General features: G+C 41.0%; 1 protein-coding gene across 2 annotated transcripts in view; it reads left to right on the plus strand.

The window, feature by feature from the left end:
* The window catches only part of LOC109638690 (ras-related protein Rab-26-like), a 42489-nt gene that overhangs the window by 25700 nt on the left and 2295 nt on the right, over nt 1-14494 (plus strand). For both annotated transcript variants that reach the window (XM_020101782.2, XM_020101781.2), the window contains 4 exons: nt 351-403; nt 13048-13113; nt 13397-13453; nt 14209-14285. In XM_020101782.2, coding sequence (XP_019957341.1) covers nt 351-403; nt 13048-13113; nt 13397-13453; nt 14209-14285 — 253 coding nt within the window. The remainder of the gene's footprint in view (nt 1-350; nt 404-13047; nt 13114-13396; nt 13454-14208; nt 14286-14494) is intronic.

Genomic DNA, 14494 nt, shown 5'->3' on the forward strand with positions numbered 1-14494 from the left:
TCGTTACTGCATTTTAACAGTAAAGTGCAGTGGGGCAAAATCAAACCAGTACTCAAATGTATCCTTGAGACCGATGTTAGTCAAAGAGCTTAAGTCTTGACTCTGGTCTGTCTGAGTTCTTCCCAAATTGTCAAACAGGAATGTCATTTTCAAACGAATCATCCTGGTGCTCGGAGCGAAATTAACTCTCGTAATTTAATTTGAAGGGAAATTGAGACAGCAGTCAATGATTAAGTTAAAGATTACATTAAGCAGTTGCACACATTTCTATCCACCAAACTGTCTTACATTATAATCTGATTTATGGACAGGAATTTTCAAAGTGATGCTCTTTTCTCTGTTTCTTCCAGCTCTCCTTCTGTTGTATGACGTCACCAACAAGACATCCTTCGACAACATACAGGTGGGTTGTTCTTTTGTTGGCTGGCTCTTGTTTATTTGTGGATCTGTATTCAGTAACTGCAGAGTTGCTTTAAAAAGAAGCCTCTGTTTGATTTTGCGTAAGAGCGAACAACCTCCAGTTTCATTCCATCACTTCTTTTTCATACTTTTCCATGAACCGACATTTTCCAGTTGTCAAGCTTGACTTTATAGGTCAGAGTTGTTCCCATCAGATTGATTTTATAGATTGAAAGGCTGCGGTTAGATCACTACCAGACATGTTGTCACAGGCTCAGTAGCATCTGCTGCATGTCATTCATTACTGATGATTGAATGACTGGATGATGCAGCTTTGTGATACGTCTGTGTCATTATTTAACCCACATCTTGATTGAAACCAGTCCAACAGGCTTTATTGAGTACAACGGGAAAAAGGGGAAGAGAACAACAAGGGAATCAAATAGGAGCAGAGTTTCAAGAGATTTAGTGTGTGATAGCACAGTTCAGCTTTTAGTCCAAACTTTTTTTTTCTTTTGACCCGAGGGACTATTGCACTGTCCATTCATCATGGCAGACCTCCACTGCTTTTCTTTATTACTCTCTTCTTCTCTCCACTGCACTCTAATGCCTACAAACAAACAGGGACAAATACATCATATTAAGTAGCTTTGCATGGCTGTTTCTCAAATATTGGCTGTCAGGACCAGCAGCAAAAAAACAATTGTCAGTATTTAGCACTTAGATGGTGTTAGAGAGTTGATGTGTTAAACACGACCTCCCTGAGGCTGTAACTCCTCTGTTCCTTCTTGCCCAGAGGTCAGTTTATACCTTTACATTTATTAAACTGAAGCTGAGGTTTTCAGTGTAAACTGATTAGATGATGAAGGATGAAACTGGGAAGAATTACCTGAGCGCTGAGGAAACCATTTTCTGTGAAAGACCAGATAATTGTATTGCCTACAGGGGCAGATGGACTGGATAGACAGCTTCATAAACAGAATCTCAACATGAGAGATGCTTGTTAAAAAAGATATTTAGTCCTGCACAGAAGTTTAAAAATCAAAGCACAATCTTATCCTGGCTGTCAAGACATATTCCCTGTATTGACTTAGCTTAATAAAATTAATAGAAATTCAATGCAAAAGTGACACAACAAGGTGTTTCGCTAGAAAATAACAACTTTGCAGCATTCCTGGGTCAACATAGCCTTCTGTCGGTCAGATTAAAGGCCTGCTTCGGTGCGAACCTTTTTTTCCCGCTCACTTCGATGTCTATCTCCTCCATTACCACCCTTCATAGTATCACAGCTGTCTGAGGGACTGAAGTTCGAGCCAGCTGGTGTCACTTTGTCATCATACCTGCTGTTTCCCACTGTGTAGTAAATGTACTCTGCAGCAGACGGGGTGGCAACTCTCAACGGCTTTAATTGATGCTGGTCATCAGATAAAATGTCTCTTTCTGTGCAGCAAAGGGGCTGTTAGGGGAAGAAGAGGTTATTCATCAGCAGCCTCCGCCAGAGAAATATGGTGATCTACCCTGAGAAATCATTTAAGTGGGGAAAGGTGACTCTTTAGCTCCAGGTGTTATCAACAGCTCAAGGAGAAAGGGAAGGAAGGAAGGATGAGCAGAAGCAGAGGAGACAGACGTGGATGTGTTGTGCAAGCAGAAAGAGAAGGGAGGATGAGTAACGCGTGATCAGTCATCTTAAACAGAAGTTTCCTAATGAGACGGTGCAGCTACAGACCTTCCAGCTCGTCTTTTCTCTACATGGTCCAATGCTTCAGCTTCTGTTTTATAAAGAAGTCTCAACATCAATTGATCCACAGTCCTTGCATTGTCTCCGTGGTTGAGCTTTCACTGTTGGCAGTATATAAGTGTTCCAATAGGAATACCAGACGGTATAAACACAGTCTCTACTGGATATGAGTATGTGTATTCAGCTTGTTGAGTTTTACTGTTGGGTTTGTTCTGTCCCTCAGGAGTTCGGTCTGCTCTCTGGCCTGAGGGCTACACCTTTGACTCTCTGTAGTTACATGGGTTTTGTACCACCCACTCAACATTACATCCTTTTAAAATGTCCAAACTGTTACACTCTCCAAAAGCACTGTTGTGCGTGCGGGCCCACAGTCACACTGTCATTGCTTTCCATGGCACTTACTGAAAGGATTAGTTACCCACTTGTTTTCACTGCTGTTTGTTTGACCTTTAGCAGGATTACACCAAAACTATGGAACAGATTTTCTTGAAACTTGGTGGAGGGATGGGCTATAGGCCAAGGAAGAATATATTACCTTTTAGAGCTGATTCGATTAAGTCAGATTCAGGAATTTATTTTCATTTTCTTTTACCTTTTTTTTGTGTGAATTTCTCTGGATCTCGATGAAAGAAATCAGGCATATTTAGGGGACTAATGGGTCCGCAGATCTGGTTAAAGGGGCAAATCCAGGAATCTATTTCTTTAACATTGTGAAAAGTCCACTTATCTATAAATATCTGTTCACTAACAAACTTATATTAACCCTTATGTTCTGAGATCTTTTGTTTATGAATTGATGCCATTTCCCCACAAAGTTTATTATTTTTAGTTTCTACTGTCTTATCCTCCTTCCTTTATCACATCCACATCCCTCCACCCCGCGCCCACATTCACCCAGCGAGGAGATGTGCCTGTGGTTTGAGCTACAGATGACTGCTGGCCCACGACTGCCTATCAAGCACTGATTCATGTTAATGAACGCTAATGGTGATGAATGCCCTCTGAAGAAGACGAGGAGGAATGAGAGAGGATCATGGGAGAAATCCTTCTTCCCATCTTCCGTCCTCAGACCTCTCTGCGGTGTGTCGTCCTCTCTCCCGGCCCGAGACATTTTAGGCAAGCAAAGCATTAACGCCATCACAGCTGTCCATCATCCGGGGAGAGAGGCTTTAATTTAAGGCAAGAGAATCTCTGACATGACATCAGCTGCTTTCGCCTCGATAGTATGATTGTGTTTTAAGTGGTGTGACGATAAAAGTGTCATTTCTTGAATCCTGCATATGCCCATTATTATTTCAAGCTCCTTTCTGGGTCAGAGACTCAGAGAGTTATTGTGGGGTTTCATGATCATCATCGATCTTTAGTTTATGTAATTCACTGCAGCAGAAACACAGAAGCCATTTAGTGATGTGATGAATGTCTTCTTGTCAGAAGTAGTGTTTCAGGGGGAGTAGAAGAGTAATTTAGGCCTCAGCTGCAAATCATTTGTCTGCGTTACTGTTAAAAAGCAGCCTGGACTCCTGTGGCGCTATCGTTTAGAGGCAGGAATAATTTGCCGTTGATGGTTATCGGAAACAAAGTCAAATCAGAGAGATTCAGTGCCACCTATCTGTAAGTTAAACTGCATGTCTTGAAACACAGAAGGGGCAGATCACCAAAAAATTCAGTTACTCAGAGACTGTCTTCACTAAAAAACACTGGTCAAAGGCATAAATTGTCTAAAAATACAATGTCACGTAAAGTGATAAAAAAAAACTAATGTATCAGATCCCTTTTATTGAATTCACACCAACATTTAACAAATTCTTCTCTGGCCTATTTCCCATCCTTTCACCAAGTTTGCTGCACATCGGCTCATTACTTTTCGTGTAATCCTGTTGACAAATACCCAAACAGACATGGGTGAAAGCCTAATGTCCTTGGTGGAGATAATAAGCTTAATGACACTTAATTGCTCAATAGAACTGAAGTAAAACTAGAGTCAGGTCATGACTTTCAGTGGGTTTGTTGTTGTAAAATTACTGTCATTTAAACAAATGTTAATGTAAAATAAAATAGCAGTGGCAGATCAGGGAATAAAATCTTATACAAATCTTTTGTAACCATTTTAAAGGCAACAATAGTTGTAGCTGAACCTGCACTTTTGACCGCACTCCAAAATAAAATCCCTCATAGCATTAGAATTGATCAGTGCTCTGGCAGTGATCCATGTGAAGCAGCCTCATAAGACACAAACTCTGTGTTTCATACTGACTGTTCAGATCAATAACTCTCTCTTGGATTAGATTATGTGATGTTGTCACCCACCAGTCCTGGCACATGGATCGTGCACACGTTTAGTGCACCAGAGTGGGTATCTGCCCTTGTAGGTAAAAGAAGATATCTTACTTATTGTTTAATGTTAACATTGGCAAGTCACACCTTTCTCTCCCATCTTTTTATTCTATTCTTTCCCACTCATTACTTGGGCTGCACTTGCTTGCCTCGGTCAAGTGTTGCCGCTAGACCCCACAAAGACCTGGAATTGTGCCACGGTAAGATGAACACAGCAAAAACACTGTGAGAAGAATAAAGCTATATCAGTGTACCTTCATTCATCTCTGTTAATCCTCGGGGCATGGATCGGCTTCAAATAAATGCCTACCAAGCAGCTGTTACTTAAATGTCATGGCACCACCAGACCAGATGGTGATGAGAGAAACTGTCGGTAAATAATGCAAGAATATGAATTCAAATTCCATTCATTATAATCAGCGGAGATCCTAGCTTTTTAGAAGTGACTCGCTTCACAAGTGACGTATGAAAACACATTTCATGGATTATTCTGCACCGCCACGTTCTATTTCAAGTTATTGAGGGCATGGCGTGCAGCAAACCTCAACCATTAAACCTGTCACTCACATCACCTGTGATTTTCTCTCCCTCATGGAACATTATTAGCATGTCAGCTTGATTCCTTCACCAAATTACCACCTGTCCTAGACTTAAATGTGCAGCAGAGGAGCAGAGCTCAGTAGAGGCAAGGCGTCGGAAGAAAAGCAATTCACCTGTGTGTTCAGGCGGCTACTCCCTGTTCACGTCTCCATTAACTTCCATGGCAGCTGCAAAGTGACAAAAGGGATGGGGTTCTTATCAGTGCACAAACATGCAGTCAAGCGCGAGCAAGATTAATGAGGATAGCCCAATAAATCACTTGCTTTTTGCTTTCGTTGGATCAGTTTTCCAAAGGGCAGCGGTGGGGAAGTACAAAATAGAAAAAAAGTATTCTCAAGTACCTCATTGGCTGAGTCTTGGCACTGACATCTTCTGATTTAAGGGGTTTCTTCACCAGTGATGCTGCAGCTTCAGAAGCTCTTTGCTCATTGAAAGAGGCGGGGCTTATATTAACTGTCTGCCCTGGTTAGATCAGCCGACCAGTTCCCTTCTCATTACCAAGAAGGGAACCTTTTTTTAAAAATGGAGTGTAAACATGCAGTCGAGTCGAAAATGTTTGCCTCTTTCTTAAGGGCTGCGTTATCACACCCTCCTCCACGTCTACATTTTGGTTGTTGTTAGAAACTCTCTGCTCTGCTCTCTTGTGCATGCATTGTTTAACAACCATGCCAACGTAAAGGACACAGGGTCCAAAGTGGACAGTCATGGTTGCATCATTTGAAACGAACATATCTCTCATCGTACATAAAGGAAGCATAAATGAGACTTTAGACTGTCTCTGCAGAAATACATTTATTTCAAACCAGGCAAAAACAGCTTAAATGTCCTCATTCGTTGTCCTTGTTTCATAGACGATGAATTTATGAAAGGGTCGTCTCCTCTCCATTATATCTCTGCTCTTTGTTACTTAATGCATTATATCTGCCTGCTCGCCAGAAAAGGGCTTTTGATGTTGCTCTGAGTTTGTTGCATCTTTACCTGCGAGGGGGAAGACAAAGGTCAAAGCCACTCATACGCTCGCCTCTCTTCTTTTACTGCATCAAAAAGCACCATAAATGATTATGATACATTTAGAGGTTATTCAAAGACATGTTCGTTATTAACTGCTTAAGTAGCTCTTTAGCTATTTGCAATGCAATTCTACTACTTTATACTTTATTATCTACTTTTCTATATCAAAGAATATCTGAGAAGGACAGGCCTTTGTTAGTTCTACTCTTTGTATTTGCATTACCCTGAAATGTTTTAATGAATTAATGGTGTTAGAAGGATATGAAAGGTTTAAGGTTGAATCATTTAAAATGCATTAATAAGGACAGTTTGAGGAAAAAAGTTGTTTTGAGAACCCTGGGGTCCAGACTAAGATCTATAGTCCAAAATTAAATAAGCATTAAAAAGCTGTTGTGAAACAGCCACTACATCAAAAAAGAAAACAAAGAAACAAAAGAAGAGACAGAAACCATTTTTAAAAAAAAATCTATTTGATGTGTATTTTGACTTCATAGTTTGTCCCATCTGCTGACATGGAGGAGGCAGGGTTTATGACCTATAGTGCACCCAGCCACAAAAAGGGGGTTCGAGGCGCGTTGGCTTTACTTTTTGGGGAGCTGTTATGTCATCCATTTTTACATTCTGTCTATATTCTAACTGACGAGTTAACCTCTATGTTGTCATTTCTTTCTTCATTCCCAGTCATTATTGACACTACACTTTCAGGAAATATACAAGATTCCTCTGAATCCCAGAGCTGTAAGCTTTGTTGTTTTTACTATTTTTTTAATACTTTGTTTAACTGAGATTATTGTTTTGTTTCGGAAAGAAAAGTATTATCAATCTTCTCAGAAAAACTCACAGGAAAAAGTACAATACAGCGCAAATACAAAAACTCTGTCCCTTGTGTTTTATCTCTAACTGGCATGAACGAATGAAGAGGCGTCATTATATTTTGTCGTGGCTTTTTATCACATCCCTGCTATCATTTTTTTGTCCAGGCAGAAAGTCCTCCAAGCTTTTGTCTGACTTAGAAAGGATTTCAATTATACTATATGCATGAACAGAATAGTAAGAGCCTCCTCTTAAAAAAAAAGTGGAGGGGATTTTTATTTGAACTTACAGTGAACCCACGCAAACTATTTTTAATATATTAATCTGATGACTTTGGTTTTTTCCCCAAACTAAACTGTCTAAAAAATGAATTTCAACAAACAAAAAAGCAGCGACTTTTGCATTAGTGATGATTATCCAGAGTTACTATCATGCTTCAAAACCTCTGCAACAAAAAACAAAAGTGGGAAACACCATTGCATGAAACTACTTGAGTATTAGAGAGGTTGATTGGGAGGAAGTAAAAGAGACAACTTTGTTAGAACTTTTCCTTTAGACTGAAACTCTAAAAGTTTACTACAGAAATTGCCACTGGCTATAAAATATACATCCCATCTACAGTATACACATTTTGAAAGAGTTATTGTGTGTCTGTGTTTGCACCAAAAGAACTTCTTATACAACAATTTCTTTAGTGTGTAGCATATCAATATGTTAGCACTATATCTAAGATGTTGTTGGGTCAGTCACAGTAGAGGTATCTCAGCAGATGTCACACACACAGGATGACTCGACATCAGTGTGTCAAAGTCAGTAAACTACTTTAGGGGGTTTGATTATTTCAACACATTTTTCATTAAAACAAAATGACTGTACTTATTATATTAGATATTAAGTGAAGCTCATTTAGACCAAAGAAAAAGCACATTTAAAGAGGAGAGGAATTGTGTTTAGGGCTGACATTAGGACTGCCAAGATATCAGCTCGATTGACAGGAAGGCACACAGCCCCACACCCCCTCTGTGACACGCAGAACACGTCTCTGGAAACTGTTGACACGGATGTCACCGAGCATATCATGATAATGAGGACTGCGTGTGGGTGTTGATGGGTGTGGGTGTGTGTGGGGGGGTGTTGGTGTGTGTGTGTGGGTGTGTGTATGGGTGTGGATGTCTGCCGCACAGCTTAACCTCTGCATCTACATTTAGATGCTATGTTGAATTCTTTATCATGAGAATGTACAGCAGTAGCAACAGTTATTTCCCCGGTAGCTTTGAGAGTTTTCAGCCACCTCACTCCACATTAATATTTCCTGTCATAATATATTGGAAACCATGAATTATTAATTTTTATATTCATACTATCATTATTCATAGAAATAAAAATCAATTCACAAGGTTGAGATCCTGGCGTGCACTGCCAGGGTTTGTGAGCTGATTTCATTTACTCTCTGAGCTGTCAAATTGCAGATAATGCTCATCTTTTTTTTTAAATCTCCATATTAAATGTTTCCCATTTAGGTGAATAGGCAAAGTGGTTTCAGAGTTTTAAACCCCGCTGTATGTTCATGTGCTCACTTTTAAGTTTAAGAGCAACTTGGAAACCAAGCGTTAGTTGTGATGTTTTCTGTTGGTTTGGGCTTTTCCAAAGAAAAGACCTTAATCTGCCAACGCTGGGAGTTGACGTCGCTTCAGTCATTTTTTCCATTTGGCTTTTAGCACTTGCGTTTCTTTGTGTCTATGCTGTTGATCAGGGGCCCAAACTGAATCCCTGTAATGTAAAGAAAAACACTCAAGTGTACCTTGACGCGACGTAATGGAAAGTGTTTGGTGCAAAGGTGAGGACGCTCACTCACTTACGGTTTAATTCTGAGAACAGACCATGCCACCTTCACTCCCAGGTTAATTTAACACAACTCACAACTAAGTAAACTTGTCACTGACAGAGAGGTTAGGGTCAGGCCTTGTGCACAAAAACAAATCCTACGAGAGTGATGGTTCCTCTCTACACTCTCATATTCACTCTGTCTGCAGCATTACAAAGCACATCAGTCATCCACACGTCTCACACCGGTGTTTTCTGCCAGATAGACCCATCAGCTGCTCTTTTGCAAACATAAAAGCCTTTTCTCTTCCCTGTCAGGCCACAGGAATCAGCTTACAAGGTGGATGCTTTTAGTGTTGTTTTTATAAGGTGAAGAAGTTGTTCACTGTTCTGTCTTTGATTGGACAGATCGTGAATGTGTGCACCTATAAAATCTGCTGATAGGAGCCTGCATAAACAAGACCCCAGGAGTCTAAAAATGCTGAGGCAATCATTTCAGAGCTTTGTAGTTTTGAAATGATAAAATATAGCTTATTGCTTTTCTACTCACATGCTCAAATGTGTTAATACACACAGCCGCGAGTGCATGCGAGAGGATTTCTCTGCATCTGTTGTCTTCGTCTTCTCGTGTCAGACAGCGACGGTGTCACTCCGTTTAGCTCAGCTGCCTCGCGGAGCTTAAACCTCCTCTCAGGGGAGAAGCCCTACTTTCCCCCCGCGCCGCTCTGGGTCGGCTCAGTCTGACTCTGCCGGCTGTCGGGAGCAGACGTCTCCACTCTGTCAGTTGCTGTAATACTCTGATCAAAGTTTGGCAAGAATAGCATCGTCACCCGTAGCAAATCTGCTTAGATGAAAGTGCAACAGAGGGAAATTTGGATCATGTGGAAAAAAACTCCGGAGCTCCTTGAGGAAATTCATTATCCTACTCAACAAAGTGTTGTTTTAACAGGATTAAGAGCGATTCTGTGTCAAGGAAGGAGCGCATCATTTGTTGTTCATGCCCAGAACATAGTGAATTCAAGGACAAATGTATCTGAGGCAGCTGAGGGATGGTTCACGTGTCTGCACAGAGAGCTGCTCTCAGACAGGTTGACTTGTATCCTCTCATGCCAAATCTTTAGTGTGAGGATTGTTCATTGCTTTATGTAAAGTTGCATTTAGAAATAACGGCATTTGTTGAAATTTCCGTTCTTCACTGTGAACTGCTGTGACCTCCGTGTCAGATAGTAAGCAGTCTGAGAGGAGCTCCACCTAGAAGGAAGATGGAGCTTGGTGGTGTAACAAGCAGAGTTGAAATCCATATAAGAACTTTACTAATAAAACAGTGCAATTAATCCCCAGTACATAATCAGCAATGGCAGCAGTTATAAAGTTTTAAAGGAAAACTGCCGCCCTATCACAAACAAGCAAACAGCTACAGCTGACCTGGCTCGTTTTGTGTTTGGAGTCGTGCGCGGCCCCGTTTCTTCTTGTCAGCGACAACAAAGGGAAAACAGATACGAGGCAACATCAGAAGTACCCTCACATACCTCCACCAGTGACAACTTGTCTCTGCAATGTCAGGATGCAGCCGCCAGCAGCTGTCTGCTCGACTTTTATCTTCTTTCCTCTCTGATACAGATCCCTCAGTCTTTGTCTTTCACTGTCACTGTCTGTCTCTCCATCTTGCTGCCTTTTGGCACCCTCTCTGACTCTGTCACATCGCTCCCTCCATCACATCCGTCTCTGTGCCATCATATTGCCGTCTCGTACTTCTACAGTGTGAATGTCAGCAGCATGTTTGGCTTATAAGATTTGATATTTTAGAGCAAATAGCAACCAATTAATATTAAGAGGGAGCTTGACTGGGAGGTTTTAGAAAAACCTTTAAACTCACATTTGAATTCATCAGAGAAAGGAAACTAGTCACTGCAAATAATAAGACAATGTAGACTGAAACAACTTCATTTAAACATTTGATAACTTTGTAAAAGCAGAGTTTCAGCAAGAAATCCTCCAAACTGGTTTCCAAAGCTGGCATTAAACAAAAAATGAGTTCAACATGTTCACTATTCATTCATTCAAGTAATCAAATTGGACTGTGTTGATATATTTTGCTGTCTGTTTAGTCAGTGCACATATCGTCCCTCCCCTGCGATGACAAGATAATAGGAAACTTTAACTCTCCAGGATGGAGGCGACATGCAGAATCAACGCTTGCATGTGTGAAATGACCCATGGGGAATGTGCTATAAACAGCTGGATGGTCTAATTACAAGCTCTGGTTCATCACCGCTAATCGCAGCGGTTTCAGCTCAGGGAGGTTTTGTTGATTGATTTCCTGCGGGAGGGAAAAAAGTGAGAGGTAGTTGAACAATAACTTTCTATCATAAAGGCCACATATGGTAATATTTCAGTCAGTGTCACCTCCTACAAAGAGAACTTTTCTTGAGAAGGATGCATAGGATTTAATGAGAAGCCACAACAGCAGTCGGCCTCGCTAAGCAACATGTGAATGATGGGAAACACTCAACAATAAGTTGAATTATGTAAGAAGCAGTTAGCCACATGCAAAATTTTCTTCAGTAACATTCCACCACCTCAGTCAGCACAAATGTTGAAGAGCAACGGAGATGCAAATTAAAACGACCCAACTCCATCTATTTTTTTCCAGCTTTCTCTGAATAGAAAGTGGTTCAGTCAGACTTTTCTCCAGACGTTCCTCCTAACTCAAGAGGTTTCGTTTCCATGCTGCTGTTTGTCTGTTTTTCTGTCTATTATGCAAAAACGTCTGAGCCCGTTTTCTTGAACTAGGTGAAAGGATGTAGATTTGGGATTGAGATTTTTATTTAAAAATATCTATGAAAGGATGAAACTGTAGCATACATGGTGATACGGTGGCCGATCGGCCTTGGTTTAGATATGTGCTCTTCAGTTGCTCTTCTAGTTTCCTGATTAAATAAGCTCCAGTAGCTCGGATGTCCTGATCTTTCTGACCTCATTAACTCCAGATCACGATCAAATCGCAAATGTGATTCAGAATTGATTTTGAAGAGAATCAACATAAATCTGATAGAGGACAACACAGGGATTTTGGGGACTCTAACTAAGTCATTAGACATTAGAACCATGAGTGTGCCCATATATTTTCATCCTCTGCAGAAAAGTAGAAAACATTTGTGGCTGATCCTGTGGTTTAAAATGTCCATCCCATTTCTTAATATATTAAATACCAAGACTAGAATGGCACTCAGCAGAACTCATACCTCCGGCATTTCCCAATAATCCTCTAAAATTCAATCAAGCTGCACATCATAGATATCACTTCCATAAATACACCAGATATTTTTCTGGGAATTATCCTCTGGGAAAATGGTGAAAAACCTACAATGTGAAAGAAAGTGAAAAAGAATGAATCCGCCCCCTGATCAAGATCCGCCTCAAAACTTAATGGGTTCGTTTTGGTGATCATCCATTCAGTAGTTTTCGTGTCATCTTGCTTACAAGCAGACAAACATAACGTCCTCTCGTGGAGGAAATAACCCCCACACACTTATCGTTTCTCTCATGTGCAGGGCAGCAGTGTCAACACTATGCCTATCTCATCTCTTATTAATTAACGGGGAGACTTTGGCCTGAGGTGACCCCCGGTGAGATCCCTTCACAAACACAGAGTCATCAGCGGCATTAATTAGAAAAGGCGAGAAGCTGTCGGAGGGGGAACCGGCTCTTGAGCAGGACCACTCTGGAAAAAGGAGGATTGATGACCAGGAAATCAGAAATCTAATGTGGAGTAATTCACTGTGGGTATTAACCTGTGCTGAGGAGTATTACTTCAGCAGCAGGAGAGGTTGCAGGCGTCCGTCTGCGCTGATGAAACATTCATTAACAGTGGACGCTGGGTCAGGTGCTGTCGAAGTTCATACAGTCTTTGTCCCTGTGTCCAAATGGGACGGATCCTTGATTAAACTGACACTGATGGGTTTTCATTAAACTTTTTGTTTTCAGCGCTTCAAACACTTTGAAGCGCTTCGTCCTTTCCTCCGCTATTTTCCTGACTGCATTTTTTTTCTTCCCTCCCTCATGTTCATCTAAATGCTGTAGTCGCTCTCACTGTAATCCTCCTCTTTATTCATGTCATTAGATTTAATGCTGCGTCTCGTCCTTGTCAAGTCCTAGACAAGCTTTTCTTTCCCTGAAGCCCTCTCTGTGCCCGCCCCCCTCTTGTCTCTTAACTCAGGATGTTCTTTTTTATTTTACTTTTTACAGCTTTTCATTCTCCATGTCTTCCTTTTGCTTTTCTAACAGCCACATGTCCTCCCTCTCTTTTGTCTCTGTGCTGTCACCAGGCGTGGCTGACCGAGATCCATGAATACGCCCAACAGGATGTGGTGCTCATGCTGCTCGGAAACAAGGCAAGGCATTATGGGAAATATTTGTGACCGTGTGAAGACACCGTAGCTCCATAAAAGTGAAGCTTAATGTTAATGGATGGAACATAGACCAAAGTCAAGTCCAAATAAATAACTATTGAAAGTTCTCATCACACAATGTATGTTCCAGTGTTCATCTGTGAGTAAATTAATTAGTTATTTGATGATATAACTGAGTTGTGTGTGTGTGTGTGTGTGTGTGTGTGTGTGGTGGTTCTACATCTGATGTTGTTATATTTCATCTCTGTTCTCACCGTCTCTCCAGGCGGATGCCACTCACGACAGGGTGGTGAAGAGAGAAGATGGAGAGCGGCTTGCTAAGGTGAAGAATTGAGAAGGTGGCAGCCTCCGCTCCCTCGAGGCCACAGCTAAAATAAACTGCTACCAGTGTAGAGAATTTCAAAAAAGACCCCTGTGTGGGACCTTTTGGATTTCTTGATCAGTTTTCACTCTTGCTCCTTATCTCAGTCTCTCCTGCTCTAAAGAAGGTGTATCACCTGCAAACTAAAAAGATAAGACAAAGAAATACCACACACTTCAGATAGTGACAATTTCATGAATATTTACTTTGGAAATTTCCACCCTGTGGGTCATCATCCATGAAAGTCTTAGTATCAAAACATGTCGGTTATTTCAGTTTCACAGTTCTTGCACAGCGACAAATACAACCACGCACTGACAGCAGGAGAAAAGGATTTTTTTAATCTGCTGGACTGTTGCTACACAGCCCACAAAACAAACCGCAAACAGCTGAGTGATTGTCTACAGAAGTGGGAGCAATAAAAAGCCACTGAGTAACTAAAGGGAAAGAAAGAGCATCAGTTACCGTCACCGAGACAAACTCCTCTGCAGAGGAAAAGCAGGGAGGCAAATCACTTCAGAGCTGGATGTGTTCGACATAAACAATTTCAGAGCACAAACACTGAGCTGAGAAATTCTGATGGAAGCTTTTGTTGTTTTCATTCAACAGCCATTTTTTTTATTTTCGGTGCAGAAATACCAACCTGTTACAGTGAGTTACGTTTTCATCTGTTTCTGTGAAGTTCTCCTGTAACTGTCTCTGCTCTGACACTGCAGGAGTTTGGAGTTCCCTACATGGAGACCAGCGCCAGGTCGGGTCTCAACGTTGAGCTGGCTTTCACTGCTGTGGCTAGGTGAGTATCATCCTGTCTGTAAGTATTGTTCGTTGGTCAAGTTAAGACATGTTTTGGAATTTTAATCAACATGGTATTTACATAAAGGTGGATTTAATAAGACACCACTTTACTGTTATTAGGAAACATTAAAAACTAGAATTTCCGCCTCTGCCAAACCAACACGGTTTCAGTTATATATCATTTTCTTTAAGACTTTTCAAGAATAG

The sequence above is a fragment of the Paralichthys olivaceus genome, chromosome 5, assembly GCF_024713975.1.
Source record: "Paralichthys olivaceus isolate ysfri-2021 chromosome 5, ASM2471397v2, whole genome shotgun sequence".
NCBI lineage: Eukaryota > Metazoa > Chordata > Actinopteri > Pleuronectiformes > Paralichthyidae > Paralichthys > Paralichthys olivaceus.